The 23,455-nt window shown below is 47.3% G+C and overlaps 2 protein-coding genes across 7 annotated transcripts in view; both read left to right on the plus strand.

The window, feature by feature from the left end:
• Nucleotides 1-23,455, plus strand: part of fbn2a (fibrillin 2a) — a 183,268-nt gene that overhangs the window by 111,989 nt on the left and 47,824 nt on the right. For all 6 annotated transcript variants that reach the window (XM_079600824.1, XM_079600826.1, XM_079600827.1 and 3 more), the window contains 3 exons: nt 3,171-3,287; nt 3,688-3,816; nt 13,213-13,332. In XM_079600824.1, the coding sequence (XP_079456950.1) occupies nt 3,171-3,287; nt 3,688-3,816; nt 13,213-13,332 (366 nt within the window). The remainder of the gene's footprint in view (nt 1-3,170; nt 3,288-3,687; nt 3,817-13,212; nt 13,333-23,455) is intronic.
• On the plus strand, nt 365-2,810 carry LOC306992200 (zinc finger MYM-type protein 1-like). Its single transcript, XM_079600833.1, has 2 exons — nt 365-2,647; nt 2,743-2,810. Exon 1 carries the CDS (start codon nt 475-477, stop codon nt 1,975-1,977), a length of 1,503 nt encoding a protein of 500 aa, XP_079456959.1. The 5' UTR covers nt 365-474; the 3' UTR covers nt 1,978-2,647; nt 2,743-2,810.

Here is a 23,455-nt window from a genome sequence, read left to right on the forward strand (position 1 = left end):
CAGCAGACAGAGGAGAGCAACAGTGAGAAGGATAGAGATCAGGAGACAGAGGAGAGCAACAGTGAGAAGGATAGAGATCAAAACAAGATGGAGGAGAGCAACAGTGAGAAGGATAGAGATCAGAAGACAGAGGAGAGCAACAGTGAGAAGGATAGAGATCAGCAGACAGAGGAGAGCAACAGTGAGAAGGATAGAGATCAGAAGACAGAGGAGAGCAACAGTGAGAAGGATAGAGATCAGCAGACAGAGGAGAGCAACAGTGAGAAGGATAGAGATCAGGAGACAGAGGAGAGCAACAGTGAGAAGGATAGAGATCAAAACAAGATGGAGGAGAGCAACAGTGAGAAGGATAGAGATTAGGAGACAGAGGAGGAAGACAGAGAGCAGAGGAACTTAGATGAGGATGACATCAGTGATGAGCAGGGCAGCGAGAACACTGAAGAAGGGACTCTTCATCCCTTTGACCCTGTGAGAATGAAGAATAAAATAAATAAGGGCGAGAGCCTCTCAGATGGAGATAAAACCTGTTTGCTCCAAAATAGATGGATACCACCAGAGCAGCATAGCTATCCCTATCGGAAATTTGGCACAAAGCAACTAAAATACAATGTCCAGTGGGAGAAAAAATATGAATGGCTTCGTTACTCACCATTTGAGGATTCAGCATATTGTGCTCATTGCCTCAGCTTTAATAAGTTAAAGGGCTCAAACTTTAGTTTTCTTACAAAGGGCTTCACTGACTGGAAGAATGCTGTGGGTGAAAAGAGAGGTATTATCCCAAGACACAGTTTAACAGAAGGACACCGAAAATCCACAGAAAAGGCAGAAAACTTCATCTCTGTTGTCCAAAAAAAAAGAAAGGATATTAGTTCAATAATCAGCCAGCAATATGAGGAAAAAGTCACTGCGAACCGTAACAGTCTTCTATCTATTATTGACATAATTGTGTGTCTTGGCCAGCGAAATGTAGCATTCCGAGGGAGCTGGGAGGGGGACAGTGAGAATGGAAACTTTAACCACTTCGTTAACTGGAAAGCACAATTTGATGTGGCCTTAAAGCAACACATGCAGACTGCACCCAAAAATGCAATATACCTTTCACCTGCAATTCAGAATGAGCTTATTGAATGTTGTGCAGAGGAAATCAGAGGGACCCTAATCAATAGAATACAGGCAGCCAAGTACTTCACTGTATTAGCTGATGAGTCCATGGATATAAGTGGGACAGAACAGATGTCCATATGTGTCCGTTACGTCAATGATGAGGAAGAAAACCTAGAGATAAAGGAGGATTTTCTCGGTTTCTGTCCCTTGCCCAAACAAGATGCGGCAACAATAACCTCAGCCATTCTCAATCAGCTGACAAAGTGGGGTCTTCAAACAACTTTCCTAAGGGGTCAGGGTTATGATGGGGCCTCTACAATGAGTGGCAAAGTGAGTGGGGTACAAAAGAGAGTCAAGGAACTGTACCCCAGAGCAATGTACACCCATTGTAGGAGCCATGCACTTAATTTGGTTGTGGTGCATGGTTGTTCTGATCTTCCTTTGGTGAGGAACACAATGTCCATAGTAGAAAAGATTGCAGTGTTCTTCTCAGCCACAGGGGCCAGAAAAGATGCCCTGCGGGCAGAGAGTAGAAGAGAAGGGCAACCAAAAACAGCAGGGATCCCACTGATGTCAGACACTAGATGGGGTAGCAGAGCAAACACACTGAGTGCTTTTGTGGAGCAGTTCACTGCTATACATTCTGTTTTGGAGACCATGGAGGCAGAAGTATCTTCCACCTCTGGAAAGGCCAGTACTCTCTGGCATAGTATTGGAACATTTGAGACCATCATTACTGCTGTAATAGCCAACAAAGTGTTGGGTTATATGCTACCTCTAACCAAACAGCTTGCAGTCTACCAACTTGGACATCATCACAGCATACGAGGCGGCAAGAAATGTACGGCAAGTCATAGCCAACCAAAGAAATGAGCAAGGATTCAGTCCATGTTTTCAAAAAGCCACAGCATTGGCCAACTCAGTTGATGTGGTCCCAACAAAGCGTAGAATATCAGTAAAACAGAATTACAGACCAAACGTATCTACAGAGTCAGTGGAAGACCACTACCGGGTAAATCTTTTCTATCCCTTCATCGATCACATAACTACTGAGCTGGATGAGAGATTCTCTGAAAGTAATGAGCCTGCATTACTAGCAGCTTACCTGGTACCAAAATCTTTGAAGAAACTCTCAGAAGAAAGAGAGCAAAGAATGGTAAAGTGGTACCATGAGGACCTACCTTATCCAAACACAGTAGATCAGGAAGTAGAATGCTGGAGGCACAAGTTTCACTCTGAAGATGGGGTGCTGCCTGCATCAGCATTGGAAACTCTGAAAACAACACAGATGGCCTTCTTCCCCAACATCCAGTGTATGCTGAAAATTTTTCTTACACTTCCAGTGACAACATGTGAATGTGAAAGGTCATTCTCTGCAATGCGAAGGCTCAAAACATGGCTCAGATCTTCTATGTCTAGTGAAAGGCTCACAGGACTGGCGTTGATGCATGTTCATCAAAAAGTTAAGCTGGACAAGGAGAGAGTCCTTAGACGGTGGGATGCCTCTGGCCACAGAAGGATACAGCTAGCTTTCAATGGAAAGGTAATGCATGTTGTAAAGAGTAGTCATCCAACAGTCATTTGCACTGATTATAAACTATCTGTCTGAATCTGTCTTTTTTTATTTTGTCATTTCAGTGAGCCAAGGACTGAAGAGTAGCACACACACACACACACACACACACACACACACACACACACACACACACACACACACACACACACACACACACACACTAGCAAGTAGCCTGTAAATAGTTTGTAACATGTCTGTGAAATGTAAAACATTATATTGAATAAAAATTATTTCACAATCATCTACATGTCTGTCTATTTTTAAGTTTAGGCTATTATGTAGTGCATTTGTGGGTGTTATTATAGCACAATTCTAAACACCTTACTTCGGACCTCACTAATTTTCAAACCCTGGTTACGGCCTTGACCACAAGGCTCAGTACTAGGACCGCTGCTGTTCGCTATATAAATGAAGATGACTTGACTTGACCCCTGGATGAAGACCAGAGCAGTTTACTGGTCAGGGGTTTACAGTGTTTGTTCTCCCGCAGACGATAATGAGTGTTCCCGTCAGCCGTGTGGGAATGGCACATGCACAAACTCCATTGGCTCTTTCAACTGCATCTGTCATCCAGGATTTGAGCTCGGCAGTAATAACTACTGTACAGGTAATGATGTTGCTCCCTTAAACATGTTTACTGCTGATTTGTTTACTACATTTGACCATATACAGGTGAAACTGGACAAATCAGAATATGGTGCAAAAGTTCATTTATTTCAGTAATTCAACTTAAAAGGTGAAACTAATATATTATATAGACTCATTACATGCAAAGTGAGATATTTCAAGCCTTTATTTGTTATAATTGTGATGATTATGGCTTACAGCTTATGAAAACCTTTTCACAATATTCTAATTTTTCGAGTTTCACCTGTAGTCCTACCCTCCACTCCTTAAGTCTTTATTTCTTTTCAGTTTGTGTAGTAACTTTCTAAAGCTATTTTCATTGCCGGATGTAAATCTGGTCCGCTGGTAGTAAAGATGCTGATGAAAGCTGTGTTCTGCAGACGTTGACGAGTGTGCAGTGTTTCGCGCTCCGCACTGCAGGAACGGCCGGTGTGTTAACAGCGTCGGGTCCTTCCAGTGCCTCTGTGGAGAGGGTCATGAGCTCAGCCGGGACGGCAAGACCTGTCTAGGTGAACTCCTATAACTATTATTAACTGAAGTCCTATAACTATTATTAACTGAACTCCTATAACTATTATTAACTGAAGTCCTATAACTATTATTAACTGAACTCCTATAACTATTATTAAACGAACTCTTATAACTATTATTAACTGAACTCTTATAACTATTATTAACTGAACTCCTATAACTATTATTAACTGAACTCCTATAACTATTATTAAACGAACTCCTATAACTATTATTAACTGAACTCTTATAACTATTATTAACTGAACTCCTATAACTATTATTAACTGAACTCCTATAACTATTATTAACTGAACTCTTATAACTATTAGTAATTGAACTCCTATAACTATTAGTAACTGAACTCCTATAACTATTATTAACTGAACTCCTATAACTATTATTAACTGAACTCTTATAACTATTATTAACTGAACTCTTATAACTATTATTAACTGAACTCTTATAACTATTATTAACTGAACTCCTATAACTATTATTATAGTGATGTCTGCCAGGTGCAGTGCTGCCTAGATTTTTTACACACTGTGGTTTATTACTGATTACATATTACATGAAGACAGTTGTAGTTTTAAATGTATATATTAGATTACACATTTTAGGTTAGATTACTTTTGACCTTGTTCATCACATTGATTTCAATAGGAAAATATTGTACCATATTGATCTAAAAATACAAAGGAACAGAAAATATATTCTGCTCTTTATCAACTACATGAAGTGCACTAAACATTATATGAGGGTTTCCCAGTCTGGGGTGAAGGATCTGCAGGGGCTTGTTTGATAAAAAGCTAATAATTAATTCAATCTTAAAAATGTCGAATTACAATTTTTATTAATTTATTATAAATAAAAATGATTACTAAAAAAGATTTTAAAAATTGATTTGTTTGCCTACATGTCTTGTGACCATTAACTGACACCAGATCCTAATTATTGAAATATTAACTTAAATCTCAGGGGTGCTTCAAGTAAATATTGTAAGTCAAAGGTGTTTGGCTGACAAAAAGTAATGTACTGCCATTGTGTGAATAATATGTTCAGACTGGAGTATCCATTAGCAGACACTTTTATCCTGAGCCACTTACAAATGAGTAGTTCTCATAATTCATAGTGTTATTGTCATAGAACGCTCTCTTACGCCACCCTCTGGTTTCATTCGCTCCCTCTCTCCTGAATATTAGAACTGCACTTCCCAGCACTCGCTCCATCATTATCACCATCACCTGTTCATCATTATCTCCCCCTTTATAATGACTGTGTCTTCCGTTGTTCTGTGCGAAGTCTTGATTTGCTCAGCAGACATTACCAAGCATACTCTCCTGTTTTCCGCGTTATTCTGAACCTTGATCCTTGCCTGTATCCTGGACTCTGTGAACCTTTGCTGCCTGCCCTGATCCTTGCCTGTATCCGACTTTGAGTATTGGTTTGTCCCTCAGACTTCTGCTGCTATCTGTGTCACAGTGTCTGGTGGTTCCCTGGGTTTAACATTAGAGGTCTCAGTTTTCACGGTGTCTAGGCATTTTCACTACACTTCCCATAATCCTGTCTGTCACTGATTGTTAATTTCCTTCAGCTGTCTCTCGTCACCTTGTTTGCACTTGTGTATATATACCCTGTCTGTTTCAGTGTTTGTCACGGAGTCCTTGCTATATGTCCCCACACTTCGTTGTCTGCCAGTTTGTGTCTGTTTCTTGTTTTCTTGGACTGCCTTATTGGATTTTGACCTTTGCCTGGACTGATGTGAGTACGGATTCCCCATAATAAATTACTGCTATTGGATCTACCTTTTCCTGTGTGTGTTCGTGACAGAAGGACTCCGTCACAACAAGATCCAGCGGTATGTCTCGCAATATCTCTTCCCCAGCCACTGAGCGGGAGAGAAGAGAATTTTTTGAGGGGACCCGATTGGTCAAGTTTCGCGGTACCCGTGGAGGCCGCAGTGGAGGAGGTGGTCGAGAGGAATCAAGACACCATTCTCCACTCTGGCCCCTCTTCGGCCCTGGGTTGGTGAGGTCCAGCCCAGAGTTCCATCCGCCGCTGATTCCGCCCAGCCCAGAGAACTGTTCGCCGTGGTGCCCGTCCAGTCCAGAGCCTGCACGTTTCCGTCGGAGGAGGAGGAAGACTTTTAGCCTCCCCAAGGACCCGGAGGCCGTCGTCCCGGAGGCCGTCCCCGAACAGCCCGCTGTCGTCTCGGAGGCCGTCCACAAACAGCCCGCTGTCGTCCCGTCTGCCCAGTCAGAGACTGTTCACGTCCCGTCTGCCCAGTCAGAGACTGTTCACGTCCCGTCTGCCCAGTCAGAGACTGTTCACGTCCCGTCTGCCCAGTCAGAGACTGTTCACGTCCCGTCTGCCCAGCCAGAGACCGTTCGCGTCACGTCTGCCCAGCCGGAGACAGATCTGGAGATGCCCATCCTCATGGCCGGGGGTTATTTGGAGCGTTTGGCTCGGATCCTGGAGACGTCCTTCAGACCTTCGGTATCTGCTGTTCCAGAGCCGGAGCCAGTGTCCGTTCCTGAGTCGGGTCTGGTGGTCCCAAGTCCGGTGGTCCCAGAGGTCGTCCTCGTGCATCCCGCTGTCATCCTGGAGGTCGTCCCCGTACAGCCCGCTGTCGTCCCAGAGGCCGTTCCTGTGCAGCCCGCTGTCGTCCCAGAGGCCGTGCCCGTGCAGCCCGCTGTCGTCCCCGTGCAGTCCGCTGTCATCCAGGAGGCCGTGCCCGTGCAGCCCGCTGTCGTCCCTGTGCAGTCCGCTGTTGTCCCGGAGGTCGTTCCCGTGCAGCCCGCTGTCGTCTCGGAACTGCCCACCATAAGTCCGGCCACAGCCAAGAGGGCAGTGTTCCTCTTTTACGCAGTAGCGGTTCTGCATGCATGGAGGAAGCACACGTCTGCCAAATCTGAGCTTCACGTCACGCCCGCCGAGCCTGAGCTGAGCGCCACGCCCCCCGAGCCTGTTCCTGAGCCGGTGGTGTCTGTTGCAGTTCCTGAGCCGGTGGTGTCTGTTGCAGTTCTTGAGCCGCCGGTGTCTGCTGTTCCAGAGCCGGAGCCAGTGTCTGCTGTTCCAGAGCCGGAGCCAGTGTCTGCTGTTCCAGAGCCGGAGCCAGTATCTGCTGTTCCAGAGCCGGAGCCAGTGTCTGCTGTTCCAGAGCCGGAGCCAGTGTCTGCTGTTCCAGAGCCGGAGCCAGTGTCTGCTGTTCCAGAGCCGGAGCCAGTGTCTGCTGTTCCAGAGCCGGAGCCAGTGTCTGCTGTTCCAGAGCCGGAGCCAGTGTCTGCTGTTCCAGAGCCGGAGCCAGTGTCTGCTGTTCCAGAGCCGGAGCCAGTGTCTGCTGTTCCAGAGCCGGAGCCAGTGTCTGCTCACGTCACATCTGCCGAGCCTGAGCCGGTGGTGTCTGTTCCAGTTCCTGAGCCGGTGGTGTCTGTTCCTGTTCCTGAGCCGGTGGTGTCTGTCCCAGTTCCTGAGCCGGTGTCGTCTGTCGCAGTTCCTGAGCCGGTGGTGTCTGTCGCAGTTCCTGAGCCGGTGGTGTCTGTTCCTGTTCCTGAGCCGGTGTCGTCTGTTGCAGTTCCTGAGCCGGTGGTGTCTGTCCCAGTTCCTGAGCCGGTGGTGTCTGTCCCAGTTCCTGAGCCGGTGGTGTCTGTCCCAGTTCCTGAGCCGGTGGTGTCTGTCCCAGTTCCTGAGCCGGTGTCGTCTGTCGCAGTTCCTGAGCCGGTGTCGTCTGTCGCAGTTCCTGAGCCGGTGGTGTCTGTGACTGTTCCTGAACCAGGGTCTGTCTCTGTTCCGCCTTGGTCTTCACCGCCATGGCCGCCCGAGTGGTCGGCTTCACCCTGGTCGTCTCCGCCGTGGCCGCCCGAGGGGTCTTCACCGCCGTGGCCGCCCGAGGGGTCTTCACCGCCGTGGCCGCCCGAGGGGTCTTCACCGCCGTGGCCGCCCGAGGGGTCTTCACCGCCCTGGCCGCCCGATGGACTGTCTGCTTCGCCCTGGCCGCCCGATGGACTGTCTGTTTTGCCCTGGCCGCCGCTTAAGCCGTTCCCCCTTGTTCCTGTTCCCCTCCATGGACCTGGCCCCCCATCCCACCCCCTGATCCTCCGCCTTTCCACCTCCCGCCTGGACTCTTGTTTTGTTTGTTTCTTGTGGTCTTGGAGCGTCTGGTAGCCGCTCCGTAGAGGGGAGGTTATGTCACAGTGTCTGGTGGTTCCCTGGGTTTAACATTAGAGGTCTCAGTTTTCACGGTGTCTAGGCATTTTCACTACACTTCCCATAATCCTGTCTGTCACTGATTGTTAATTTCCTTCAGCTGTCTCTCGTCACCTTGTTTGCACTTGTGTATATATACCCTGTCTGTTTCAGTGTTTGTCACGGAGTCCTTGCTATATGTCCCCACACTTCGTTGTCTGCCAGTTTGTGTCTGTTTCTTGTTTTCTTGGACTGCCTTATTGGATTTTGACCTTTGCCTGGACTGATGTGAGTACGGATTCCCCATAATAAATTACTGCTATTGGATCTACCTTTTCCTGTGTGTGTTCGTGACAATCTGTTGATGTCTGCCTGCCTGTGTCTCTTGTTTGTGTTAATAAAGTCTTGCAAATGGATCCCTCTGCCTCAGCTTCAGTATTACAGAAGACTTCGCCAGCCCAAGATCCAGCAGACTTTCTTCACTTGGCCAATGAAGTTTCAGCGCAAGCTTCTGAGCTGGTCTCTCATCATCAACAGCTGGTTAAACTAACTTCTCTCACCGAAGAGCTTGTGAGGTCTGTGCAGGCATTAGCCCCGCAGCCGGCACCCGCTGCACCCGATCCTTCTCCGCCAGCCGGGAGTCCCCCTTTTGGTAATCCCAAATTAATAATTTTGCCATTCTGCCATGACTGCACTGGACGGGCGCCCTCTGGGGACAGGAGAGGCGCAGTACATCACGCAACCCCTCACTCTCAATGTGGGACCTCAGCACACAGAGAGAATACAACTATACACAATCAACTCACCTCATTACCCGGTGATTTTGGGATTTCCATGGCTGGAACGTCACAATCCACTCATTTCCTGGTCTGAGAGGAGGATGGTCAGATTCTCAATGGTCCCATTTCTGTCGGGAGAACTGCATGTCTGCGGTCCAGGGTCCGGAAACGAGTCGGATCTTCAAGAATTACCTGAGGTATACCATGATTTAGCCCTGGCGTTCAGCGATAGTGAAGCTTCTCACTTACCTCCACATCGAGCAGGAGACTGTGCTATCGAATTCTTACCTGGGGCTGTTCCAACGCGCGGGAGAGTGTATCCTTTATCTCAGCCGGAGACAGAAACAATGAAGACGTACATCGAGGAACAGCTCGCTAAGGGTTTCATCACTCCTTCCACCTCACCAGCGTCAGCGGGGTTCTTTTTCGTTAAGAAGAAGGACGGTGGGCTTCGGCCGTGCATTGATTTCCGGGGTCTCAATGAGGTGACTATCAAGTATCGTTATCCTCTGCCGTTAGTCCCCGCTGCCTTGGAGATGCTTCGCACAGCCCGGTACTTCACAAAGCTGGATTTACGGAATGCGTACAACCTCATTCGTATTCGTGAGGGTGACGAGTGGAAGACAGCTTTCTCCACAACTTCCGGTCACTATGAGTACCGGGTTATGCCGTTCGGACTTTCCAATAGTCCCTCCGTATTCCAGGCATTCGTCAATGAGATCTTCCGAGACATGCTGAACCATACAGTTATAGTCTACATTGATGATATCCTCATTTATTCTGAGACTCGAGGCACACATCAGGGATGTTCGAGCCGTCCTTCAGCGCTTAATTGACAACCAACTCTATGCCAAAATTCAGAAGTGCGAATTTCACCAGACCCGAATCGCTTTCCTGGGATACATTATCAGTGCAGATGGGGTTTTCATGGATGACAGCAAAGTCCAAGCCGTGGTGAACTGGCCCCAACCCACATCTATTAAGGAATTACAGCGCTTTCTGGGATTTGCACATTTCTATCGTAGATTTATTCGTAATTTCAGTACTATTGTGGTCCCTCTCACATCCTTTCTCCCGGGGGGGGGAAGCAATTCCGGTGGTCTCTTGAATGCACAACGGCCTTTGAGCGGCTTAAGGCGAGTTTCACCACCGCGCCCATTCTGCATCACCCTGATCCGGAGAGGGAGTTCATCGTTGAAGTGGATGCTTCAAACACAGGAGTTGGTGCCATTCTCTCTCAACGTCACGGAGGTCCGGCCAAGATGTTTCCTTGTGCGTTCTTCTCCCGCAAACTCAATTCTGCTGAGCAAAATTATGATGTGGGTGATCGAGAGCTTCTGGCTATGAAGGCAGCTTTTGAGGAGTGGAGACACTGGCTGGAGGGCGCGCGCCAACCTTTCATTGTACTCACCGATCATAAAAACCTGGAGTATATCCGTTCTGCTAAGCGTCGGAATGCCCGTCAGGCCCGTTGGTCTCTGTTCTTCTCCCGATTTAACTTCAAGATCACTTACAGACCAGGATCCAAGAACGGGAAGGCAGATGCTTTGTCTCGCCAGTACGACAGTCCTAACGAACTCTCCAGACCAGAGTCTATTCTACCATCCTCGCTCATTGTTGCACCCGTACAGTGGGATATAATCACCGAAGTCACTGCTTCACAACAGGGACATCCTGCTCCGCCTGAATGCCCCGCGGACCGCCTCTTTGTTCCTCCTGATCTCCGTCACCGTGTTCTTCAGTGGGTTCACTGCACCCCCAGCGCAGGACATCCGGGAATCACTGCGACTCATCAGCTAGTTTCCAACAGATTCTGGTGGCCATCTCTACAATCTGACATCATAACTTTCATCCACCAATGTATCACATGCAACACTGTTAAGTCCTCTCATCAGAAACCAGCCGGTCTCCTACAACCTCTACCCGTTCCTCAACGACCCTGGTCACATGTGGCAGTGGACTTTGTTACTGATTTACCACTCTCTCAAGGTTTCACCACCATACTCTCTGTAGTAGACCGGTTTTCTAAATCATGCCGTTTCATCCCACTGGCTGGCCTGCCCACTGCTCTACAAACTGCTGAAGCCCTTCTGAATCATGTGTTCCGCCTGTTTGGACTCCCTGAGGATATTGTCTCGGACCGCGGTCCCCAGTTTACATCTCGAGTCTGGAGGGAGCTTTGCTCTAAGCTGCACATTAATGGGAGCCTCACCTCTGGCTACCATCCTCAGTCCAACGGGCAGGTAGAGAGACTCAATCAGGATCTCCTTCGTTTTCTTCGTACCTATTCTCACCAGAATCAACATGACTGGAGTCGCTTCTTGGTCTGGGCGGAGTATGCGCAGAATTCTTTGGTAAAACCGGCCACGGGTCTGACCCCGTTTCAATGTGTGTTAGGATTTCAACCTCCCCTGTTCCCTTGGGCAGGAGAACCTTCCAATCTCCCCACTGTGGATTCATGGTTACGGCAAAGTGAGGCAACATGGGACTCAGCTCATGTTCACTTACAACGGGCCATTCGTCACTACCAGCGGCACGCAGATCAAAGAAGGCGCGCCGGACCCCAATATAGACCCGGCCAATGGGTGTGGCTTTCAGCTAGATACCTCCGTCTAAAGCTCCCCAGCAAAAAACTTTCCCCTCGATTCATTGGTCCCTTCAAGATCCTCCGTCAGATTACTCCCGTCTCATTCCGTTTGGATCTTCCTGTTCATTACCGCATCTCACCCACTTTTCATATCTCTCTTTTCAGACCCGCTACGGCTCCCAGGAGAGAGGTGGTCCAGGAGGAGATCGCTCCCATACAGGCCCCTCCTATTGAAGTCGGCGGTGCAGAGGCTTACCGGGTGCGAGAGGTTCTGGACTCAAGACGCCGCGGCGGGTCATTACAATACCTCATTGACTGGGAGGGATATGGTCCAGAGGAACGTTCTTGGGTCAGAACCCAAGATATTCTAGATCCTACGTTACTCACAACTTTCCACCGTGATCATCCGGACCGGCCTGCACCAAGACCCCGTGGTAGACCCCGACGCGGGTCAGACCCTCGCTTCCGGAGCCGCTCGCAGGGGGGGGGGGCTCTGTCATAGAACGCTCTCTTACGCCACCCTCTGGTTTCATTCGCTCCCTCTCTCCTGAATATTAGAACTGCACTTCCCAGCACTCCCTCCATCATTATCACCATCACCTGTTCATCATTATCTCCCCCTTTATATTGACTGTGTCTTCCGTTGTTCTGTGCGAAGTCTTGATTTGCTCAGCAGACATTACCAAGCATAACTCTTGGTGACATAACTCTCCTGTGTTCCGTGTTATTCTGAACCTTGATCCTTGCCTGTATCCTGGACTCTGTGAACCTTTGCTGCCTGCCCTGATCCTTGCTTGTATCCGACTTTGAGTATTGGTTTGTCCCTCAGACTTCTGCTGCTATCTGTTGATGTCTGCCTGCCTGTGTCTCTTTTTGTGTTAATAAAGTCTTGCAAATGGATCCCTCTGCCTCAGCTTCAGCATTACAGTTATCTATATCTGTGTTATTTTTTAATTTTTTATTTAACCTTTATTTAACCAGGAAAAGTCCCATATTACAATAACTCTTCTCCCAGGGAGTCCTGGCCAAGATAGGCGGCCAAAAAGTTGCAAATAAAAATAGACAGGACAAAACATGTCATACTACACAACAAATCTCTAAACACAGACTATACATATACCAACACAACATTATGTTTAACTTAAGTAAATACAAACATATAATTTAAAGGGGTACCTAGTTTAAAAACAATTACACCGTTCAGTCAAAGTTGGCTTTAAAAGGTTTTTAAAAATATGAATAGATGGAAGTGATTCTAAATTGAAGGTGTTTGGAGTTCATTCCAGACATTTGGTGCATATGATTGAAAAGCCTTTTTACCAAATTCTGTTTTTTGTTGATAGAATAATTAATAATATTTTTTTTGGCGACCTTGTTTTGTAAACACTGTTTTTGGTAAGTAAGTAAATTTGAAATGTAAATGGTTAATTTACCCATTAGTGCTTAAGCAATAAAAATCAATAGTGCAGTGGTGAGTTCTAGCTATTGCATCGGAAATGAAACGTAAAGCAGAATGATATAATACATCTAATTTTTTTATTAAAAAGGAGGTAGAGTGCATATAAATTAAATCACTGTAACCCAAAACTGTTTAGAACGAACTCTGCACCAATCTTTTCCTTGCTGAATAAGGAAAACACCTCTTTAATCTGAGTATCTAGAGTGTTATCTATACATATAGTTCAGTTATCATTCTTTTCATGAGAAATAAACAACGATACTGACGAATGAATAACAGTATAGATATTCAGTGTAACCGGACACTATTATTATGTTCTAGGATTTGTGGACTGGCGGGAGTGACAATATCATAAGTGTGTCTTGTGTTGTGCTAAATGCAGATGTGAACGAGTGTGCACTGACTCCTGGGAGATGTGCTCCTGGAAGCTGTCTGAATCTGGATGGCTCTTTCAGATGTGTCTGTCCCGACGGCTACATCGCCCACAGTGAGCACTGTGTAGGTAAGCGCTCGAATGCCCAGTAAGAGCTCACACACCGGCGGTTCAGTGAAAAGAGGAGCGTGTTCCGGCGCAAACGTTCCCTGGTGATATTTTGCAGTTTTAGAAAACAATTCCGCCACTGACCAGGAAAAAAACAGTCTAAAGACAGTGGTGTGTTGCGCGATAGTCATATGGTATTTTAAGGGCGCATGCTTGGCCATTATATAGCGTGTGAACAACACACACACTTTGATTCTCTAATATAAACAGACGCAGCAGTTTTCATTTTTGCAAATCATACATTATTACAAGGAAAAATATTAACACACGAGGGAAATCATTGTTGTGAAGATGTGAAGAAATAGGCATAAATCTAGATTACACATTTACCCAAATTATTATACGCCTGTTTAACCGAAGCTAATTTGTGTGGTTTCTCCCATCATCCCCAATGTCACTTCTCTGTGTTTTACGGCCCTGACGAGAACGTCGGTCTCCTCGGCTGTGAACCGCTCCTGGCGTGCGCTGGCAAACCCGCCGTTATAATAGCAATCCGCCGTGGAACAAGCGCGCCGGCTCTTAAAGTCGGCATGAAATCAAAATTGACCCTATTTACTTTGTTAGCGGATATTACTAGTCTTGTGGTGAACAATTAATCAGTGAAAGTTAATACACGGAAAAAAATTGTTTGCCGAAGTTATCTTTAATCAAAGTCTGAAAAGTTACTTCAGGGTCTGGAATGGTTCTTTTTTCTGATGACGTAGGCATGAGAACTTGGGTTGTTTAAACGCTTAGCCACTCCTCTCAAACCGTTACTCTGCTATGGGCGAGAGATGGAGACTCGGAAATGCGTCACAACACTTGAGAAAAGTCGTTTGCAACTTCCGGTTCACGCGGACTTTAAAGGGAATGTGAGAGGACGCTCTGATTGGTTTAGTTCACGTTACGCCCAAACCACACCTATGAGTAATGAAGCTACTTCAGACCAACCCCTTTTAGATTTGTGCCAGGCGCAAGAGTCGTTTATCCCGCCGGGAAAATAGCAACAGCGCCGGGATCCGCCCACAAAGTTACTTGTGCTTTGCGCTTTGACACTTGCGTTTCAGATCGTTACAATAGGGCCCTTAATGTCTGGATTCTGAGACAGAGATTGTGAGACAGAAAGTCTGCTTGTGAGACTTCTGAACTACAGGAAGATCAGTGACTGAAAGTGAGTGGACACACACTGGTAGTGCTGCAGTGTCAGGGAATAAAACGAGCCAAAGTATCACTATCAGAGTCGGAAATAATGCCAAGAAAAAGTGCACATCTAAACCCCTCAAGAGTCTGACGCGAGTCCAGTAGTGCACCTTTAGATTTTTTATTACACAACACAGCCTCCAGTGAAGCGCTGCTGAGATGGCAGGACGTCCCAGATAGCAACACGACACTGATACAATGTTGAGCTTTGATCTAAACCATCACTCTGGTTGAGATGGACATCTCAATGTTTAAAGTGTGTTGGATCAGCATTGAGATGTTGCTGTAAGTCGAACGAACAGTGATTTGCAGTGGATGAGCACTACGCAGGTGTGTGTCTCTGCAGAACACCAGTGGCTGTTATCAGGAGGGCATGTAAACCAGGGCTGCGCTCCAGTCCAAAATCATCATGCACTCGCTAACTTCCCTCCGCCTCGTTCACTCGGTGTGTGTCACTGCTTACGCTGCACCAGTGCCACTGCTGGCGGACACTGCAGCGGCTGAACTGGGACGCTAAGCCCTTGGTCACTTCGAATCAGGAGTTGGTTTATTAGTTTGTGTAATTAGTGTAATGCAGCATCCAAATGTATATAGGTGTGTTTGGGTTGTTTTAAATTAAAATAATTATAATTAATATATCATAGAGTTGTTAGTGGTGGTGATTAGACGAGATCTGCGGTGACGTCACAGTCGTGTTGCATTGTGGGACATATAGGTGTCTGAAGTGTACATATGAAGTAGACTCGCTCCCTTGGTAAATATCGAGGGAACGAGGGTCTGTCCATATAAAGTAGTAATACTAGTGATGGGCGAGAGACTAGTGATGGAGAGAGACTAGTGATGGGAGTGATACTAGTGATGGGAGAGAGACTAGTGATGGGAGAGAGACTAGTGATGGGAGAGACACTAGTGATGGGAGAGAGACTAGTGATGGGAGAGAGACTAGTGATGGGAGAGAGACTAGTGATGGAGAGAGACTAGTGATGGAGAGAGACTAGTGATGGGAGAGAGACTAGTGATGGAGAGAGACTAGTGTTGGGAGAGAGACTAGTGATGGGAGAGAGACTAGTGATGGGAGAGAGACTAGTGATGGGAGAGAGACTAGTGATGGAGAGAGACTAGTGATGGGAGAGACTAGTGATGGAGAGAGACTAGTGATGGGAGAGAGACTAGTGATGGGAGAGAGACTAGTGATGGGAGAGAGACTAGTGATGGAGAGAGACTAGTGATGGAGAGAGACTAGTGATGGGAGAGAGACTAGTGATGGAGAGAGACTAGTGATGGGAGAGAGACTAGTGATGGGAGAGAGACTAGTGATGGGAGAGAGACTAGTGATGGGAGAGAGACTAGTGATGGAGAGAGACTAGTGATGGGAGAGACTAGTGATGGAGAGAGACTAGTGATGGGAGAGAGACTAGTGATGGGAGTGACACTACTGATGGGAGAGAGACTAGTGATGGAGAGAGACTAGTGATGGGAGAGAGACTAGTGATGGGAGAGAGACTAGTGATGGAGAGAGACTAGTGATGGGAGAGAGACTAGTGATGGGAGAGAGACTAGTGATGGGAGAGAGACTAGTGATGGGAGAGAGACTAGTGATGGGAGAGAGACTAGTGATGGAGAGAGACTAGTGATGGGAGAGAGACTAGTGATGGAGAGAGACTAGTGATGGAGAGAGACTAGTGATGGAGAGAGACTAGTGATGGAGAGAGACTAGTGATGGAGAGAGACTAGTGATGGGAGAGAGATTAGTTATGGGAGAGAGACTAGTTATGGGAGAGAGACTAGTGATGGGAGAGAGACTAGTGATGGAGAGAGACTAGTGATGGGAGAGAGACTAGTGATGGAGAGAGACTAGTGATGGGAGAGAGACTAGTGATGGGAGAGAGACTAGTGATGGGAGAGAGACTAGTGATGGAGAGAGACTAGTGATGGGAGAGACTAGTGATGGAGAGAGACTAGTGATGGGAGAGAGACTAGTGATGGGAGTGACACTACTGATGGGAGTGATACTAGTGATGGGAGAGAGACTAGTGATGGGAGAAAGACTAGTGATGGGAGAGAGACTAGTGATGGAGAGAGACTAGTGATGGGACAGAGACTAGTGATGGGAGAGAGACTAGTGATGGAGAGAGACTAGTGATGGAGAGAGACTAGTGATGGAGAGAGACTAGTGATGGAGAGAGACTAGTGATGGGAGTGACACTACTGATGGGAGAGAGACTAGTGATGGAGAGAGGATGGGAGAGAGACTAGTGATGGGAGAGAGACTAGTGATGGGAGAGAGACTAGTGATGGAGAGAGACTAGTGATGGGAGAGACTAGTGATGGAGAGAGACTAGTGATGGGAGAGACTAGTGATGGAGAGAGACTAGTGATGGGAGAGAGACTAGTGATGGGAGTGACACTACTGATGGGAGTGATACTAGTGATGGGAGAGAGACTAGTGATGGGAGAAAGACTAGTGATGGGAGAGAGACTAGTGATGGGAGAGAGACTAGTGATGGAGAGAGACTAGTGATGGGAGAGAGACTAGTGATGGGAGAGAGACTAGTGATGGAGAGAGACTAGTGATGGGAGAGACTAGTGATGGAGAGAGACTAGTGATGGGAGAGACTAGTGATGGAGAGAGACTAGTGATGGGAGAGAGACTAGTGATGGGAGTGACACTACTGATGGGAGTGATACTAGTGATGGGAGAGAGACTAGTGATGGGAGAAAGACTAGTGATGGGAGAGAGACTAGTGATGGGAGAGAGACTAGTGATGGAGAGAGACTAGTGATGGGAGAGAGACTAGTGATGGGAGAGAGACTAGTGATGGAGAGAGACTAGTGATGGGAGAGAGACTAGTGATGGGAGAGAGACTAGTGATGGGAGAGAGACTAGTGATGGAGAGAGACTAGTGATGGAGAGAGACTAGTGATGGGAGAGAGACTAGTGATGGAGAGAGACTAGTGACGGAGAGAGACTAGTGATGGAGAGAGACTAGTGATGGGAGAGAGATTAGTGATGGAGAGAGACTAGTTATGGGAGAGAGACTAGTGATGGAGAGAGACTAGTGATGGAGAGAGACTAGTGATGGAGAGAGACTAGTGATGGGAGAAAGACTAGTGATGGGAGAGAGACTAGTGATGGAGAGAGACTAGTGATGGGAGAGAGACTAGTGATGGGAGAGAGACTAGTGATGGAGAGAGACTAGTGATGGAGAGAGACTAGTGATGGAGAGAGACTAGTGATGGAGAGAGACTAGTGATGGAGTGAGACTAGTGATGGGAGAGAGACTAGTGATGGAGAGAGACTAGTGATGGAGAGAGACTAGTGATGGAGAGAGACTAGTGATGGGAGAGAGATTAGTGATGGAGAGAGACTAGTTATGGGAGAGAGACTAGTGATGGGAGAGAGACTATTGATGGAGAGAGACTAGTGATGGGAGAGAGACTAGTGACTAGTGATGGAGAGAGACTAGTGACTAGTGATGGAGAGAGACTAGTGGGAGAGAGACTAGTGATGGGAGAGAGACTAGTGATGGAGAGAGACTAGTGATGGAGAGAGACTAGTGATGGAGAGAGACTAGTGGGAGAGAGACTAGTGATGGGAGAGAGACTAGTGATGGAGAGAGACTAGTGATGGAGAGAGACTAGTGATGGAGAGAGACTAGTGATGGGAGAGACTAGTGATGGAGAGAGTCTAGTGATGGAGAGAGACTAGTGATGGGAGAGAGACTAGTGATGGAGAGAGACTAGTGATGGGAGAGAGACTAGTGATGGAGAGAGACCAGTGATGGAGAGAGACTAGTGATGGAGAGAGACTAGTGATGGAGAGAGACTAGTGATGGGAGAGACTAGTGATGGAGAGAGACTAGTGATGGGAGAGACTAGTGATGGGAGAGAGACTAGTGATGGAGAGAGACTAGTGATGGAGAGAGACTAGTGATGGGAGAGAGACTAGTGATGATGAGAGACTAGTGATGGAGAGAGACTAGTGATGGAGAGAGACTAGTGATGGAGAGAGACTAGTGATGGGAGAGAGACTAGTGATGGAGAGAGACTAGTGATGGAGAGAGACTAGTGATGGAGAGAGACTAGTGATGGGAGAGACTAGTGATGGAGAGAGACTAGTGATGGAGAGAGACTAGTGATGGGAGAGAGACTAGTGATGGAGAGAGACTAGTGATGGAGTGAGACTAGTGATGGGAGAGAGACTAGTGATGGGAGAGAGACTAGTGATGGGAGAGAGACTAGTGATGGAGAGAGACTAGTGATGGGAGAGAGACTAGTGATGGGAGATAGACTAGTGATGGGAGAGAGACTAGTGATGGGAGTGACACTACTGATGGAGAGAGACTAGTGATGGGAGAGAGACTAGTGATGGGAGAGAGACTAGTGATGGAGAGAGACTAGTGATGGGAGAGAGACTAGTGATGGAGAGAGACTAGTGATGGGAGAGAGACTAGTGATGGAGAGAGACTAGTGATGGAGAGAGACTATTGATGGAGAGAGACTAGTGATGGAGAGAGACTAGTGATGGTAGAGAGACTAGTGATGGAGAGAGACTAGTGATGGAGAGAGACTAGTGATGGAGAGAGACTAGTGATGGAGAGAGACTAGTGATGGAGAGAGACTAGTGATGGAGAGAGACTAGTGATGGAGAGAGACTAGTGATGGGAGAGACTAGTGATGGGAGAGAGACTAGTGACTAGTGATGGAGAGAGACTAGTGGGAGAGAGACTAGTGATGGGAGAGAGACTAGTGATGGAGAGAGACTAGTGATGGAGAGAGACTAGTGATGGGAGAGAGACTAGTGATGGAGAGAGACTAGTGATGGGAGAGAGACTAGTGACTAGTGATGGGAGAGAGACTAGTGATGGGAGAGACTAGTGATGGAGAGAGACTAGTGATGGGAGAGAGACTAGTGATGGAGAGAGACTAGTGATGGGAGAGAGACTAGTGATGGAGAGAGACCAGTGATGGAGAGAGACCAGTGATGGAGAGAGACTAGTGATGGAGAGAGACTAGTGATGGGAGAGACTAGTGATGGAGAGAGACTAGTGATGGGAGAGACTAGTGATGGGAGAGAGACTAGTGATGGAGAGAGACTAGTGATGGAGAGAGACTAGTGATGGGAGAGAGACTAGTGATGATGAGAGACTAGTGATGGAGAGAGACTAGTGATGGAGAGAGACTAGTGATGGAGAGAGACTAGTGATGGGAGAGAGACTAGTGATGGAGAGAGACTAGTGATGGAGAGAGACTAGTGATGGAGAGAGACTAGTGATGGGAGAGACTAGTGATGGAGAGAGACTAGTGATGGAGAGAGACTAGTGATGGGAGAGACTAGTGATGGGAGAGAGACTAGTGATGGAGAGAGACTAGTGATGGAGTGAGACTAGTGATGGGAGAGAGACTAGTGATGGGAGAGAGACTAGTGATGGGAGAGAGACTAGTGATGGAGAGAGACTAGTGATGGAGAGAGACTAGTGATGGGAGAGAGACTAGTGATGGGAGAGAGACTAGTGATGGGAGTGACACTACTGATGGAGAGAGACTAGTGATGGGAGAGAGACTAGTGATGGGAGAGAGACTAGTGATGGAGAGAGACTAGTGATGGGAGAGAGACTAGTGATGGAGAGAGACTAGTGATGGGAGAGAGACTAGTGATGGAGAGAGACTAGTGATGGAGAGAGACTATTGATGGAGAGAGACTAGTGATGGAGAGAGACTAGTGATGGTAGAGAGACTAGTGATGGAGAGAGACTAGTGATGGAGAGAGACTAGTGATGGAGAGAGACTAGTGATGGAGAGAGACTAGTGATGGAGAGAGACTAGTGATGGAGAGAGACTAGTGATGGGAGAGACTAGTGATGGGAGAGAGACTAGTGACTAGTGATGGAGAGAGACTAGTGGGAGAGAGACTAGTGATGGGAGAGAGACTAGTGATGGAGAGAGACTAGTGATGGAGAGAGACTAGTGATGGGAGAGAGACTAGTGATGGAGAGAGACTAGTGATGGGAGAGAGACTAGTGACTAGTGATGGAGAGAGACTAGTGATGGGAGAGACTAGTGATGGAGAGAGACTAGTGATGGAGAGAGACTAGTGATGGAGAGAGACTAGTGATGGGAGAGAGACTAGTGATGGGAGTGACACTACTGATGGAGAGAGACTAGTGATGGGAGAGAGACTAGTGATGGGAGAGAGACTAGTGATGGAGAGAGACTAGTGATGGGAGAGAGACTAGTGATGGAGAGAGACTAGTGATGGGAGAGAGACTAGTGATGGAGAGAGACTAGTGATGGAGAGAGACTATTGATGGAGAGAGACTAGTGATGGAGAGAGACTAGTGATGGTAGAGAGACTAGTGATGGAGAGAGACTAGTGATGGAGAGAGACTAGTGATGGAGAGAGACTAGTGATGGAGAGAGACTAGTGATGGAGAGACACTAGTGATGGGAGGGAGACTAGTGATGGGAGAGAGACTAGTGATGGGAGAGAGACTAGTGATGGAGAGAGACTAGTGATGGAGAGAGACTAGTGATGGAGAGAGACTAGTGATGGAGAGAGACTAGTGATGGGAGAGAGACTAGTGATGGAGAGAGACTAGTGATGGAGAGAGACTAGTGATGGGAGAGACTAGTGATGGAGAGAGACTAGTGATGGAGAGAGACTAGTGATGGGAGAGAGACTAGTGATGGAGAGAGACTAGTGATGGAGAGAGACCAGTGATGGAGAGAGACTAGTGATGGAGAGAGACTAGTGATGGGAGAGACTAGTGATGGAGAGAGACTAGTGATGGAGAGAGACTAGTGATGGGAGAGACTAGTGATGGGAGAGAGACTAGTGATGGAGAGAGACTAGTGATGGAGAGAGACTAGTGATGGAGTGAGACTAGTGATGGGAGAGAGACTAGTGATGGGAGAGAGACTAGTGATGGGAGAGAGACTAGTGATGGGAGAGAGACTAGTGATGGAGAGAGACTAGTGATGGAGAGAGACTAGTGATGGGAGAGAGACTAGTGATGGGAGTGACACTACTGATGGAGAGAGACTAGTGATGGGAGAGAGACTAGTGATGGGAGAGAGACTAGTGATGGAGAGAGACTAGTGATGGAGAGAGACTAGTGATGGAGAGAGACTAGTGATGGAGAGAGACTAGTGATGGAGAGAGACTATTGATGGAGAGAGACTAGTGATGGAGAGAGACTAGTGATGGAGAGAGACTAGTGATGGAGAGACACTAGTGATGGGAGAGAGACTAGTGATGGAGAGAGACTAGTGATGGAGAGAGACTAGTGATGGAGAGAGACTAGTGATGGGAGAGAGACTAGTGATGGGAGAGAGACTAGTGATGGGAGAGAGACTAGTGATGGAGAGAGACTAGTGATGGGAGAGACTAGTGATGGAGAGAGACTAGTGATGGGAGAGAGACTAGTGATGGGAGTGACACTACTGATGGAGAGAGACTAGTGATGGGAGAGAGACTAGTGATGGGAGAGAGACTAGTGATGGAGAGAGACTAGTGATGGGAGAGAGACTAGTGATGGAGAGAGACTAGTGATGGGAGAGAGACTAGTGATGGAGAGAGACTAGTGATGGAGAGAGACTATTTATGGAGAGAGACTAGTGATGGAGAGAGACTAGTGATGGAGAGAGACTAGTGATGGATAGAGACTAGTGATGGAGAGAGACTAGTGATGGGAGAGACTAGTGATGGGAGAGAGACTAGTGATGGAGAGAGACTAGTGATGGAGAGAGACTAGTGATGGAGAGAGACTAGTGATGGAGAGAGACTAGTGATGGAGAGAGACTAGTGATGGAGAGAGACTAGTGATGGGAGAGAGACTAGTGATGGAGAGAGACTAGTGATGGAGAGAGACCAGTGATGGAGAGAGACTAGTAATGGGAGAGACTAGTGATGGGAGAGACTAGTGATGGAGAGAGACTAGTGATGGAGAGAGACTAGTGATGGAGAGAGACTAGTGATGGAAGGAGACTAGTGATGGAGAGAGACTATTGATGGAGAGAGACTAGTGATGGAGAGAGACTAGTGATGGAGAGAGACTAGTGATGGAGAGAGACTAGTGATGGGAGAGACTAGTGATGGGAGAGAGACTAGTGACTAGTGATGGAGAGAGACTAGTGGGAGAGAGACTAGTGATGGGAGAGAGACTAGTGATGGAGAGAGACTAGTGATGGAGAGAGACTAGTGATGGGAGAGAGACTAGTGACTAGTGATGGAGAGAGACTAGTGATGGGAGAGACTAGTGATGGAGAGAGACTAGTGATGGAGAGAGACTAGTGATGGAGAGAGACTAGTGATGGAGAGAGACTAGTGATGGAAGAGAGACTAGTAATGGAGAGAGACTAGTGATGGAGAGAGACTATTGATGGAGAGAGACTAGTGATGGGAGAGAGACTAGTGATGGAGAGAGACCAGTGATGGAGAGAGACTATTGATGGAGAGAGACTAGAGATGGAGAGAGACTAGTGATGGAGAGAGACTAGTGATGGAGAGAGACTAGTGATGGAGAGAGACTAGTGATGGAGAGAGACTAGTGATGGGAGAGAGACTAGTGATGGGAGAGAGACTAGTGATGGAGAGAGACTAGTGATGGAGAGAGACTAGTGATGGAGAGAGACTAGTGATGGGAGAGACTAGTGATGGAGAGAGACTAGTGATGGAGAGAGACTAGTGATGGGAGAGAGACTAGTGATGGAGAGAGACTAGTGATGGAGAGAGACCAGTGATGGAGAGAGACTAGTGATGGAGAGAGACTAGTGATGGGAGAGACTAGTGATGGAGAGAGACTAGTGATGGAGAGAGACTAGTGATGGGAGAGACTAGTGATGGGAGAGAGACTAGTGATGGAGAGAGACTAGTGATGGAGAGAGACTAGTGATGGAGTGAGAC

The sequence above is a fragment of the Phoxinus phoxinus genome (genome assembly GCF_949152265.1).
Source record: "Phoxinus phoxinus genome assembly, chromosome: 23".
Classification (NCBI taxonomy): domain Eukaryota; kingdom Metazoa; phylum Chordata; class Actinopteri; order Cypriniformes; family Leuciscidae; genus Phoxinus; species Phoxinus phoxinus.

What these genes read in the sequence shown, in the direction of transcription:
- LOC306992200 (XM_079600833.1), top strand. Translation starts at nt 475, where the DNA reads ATGAAGAATAAAATAAATAAGGGCGAGAGCCTCTCAGATGGAGATAAA.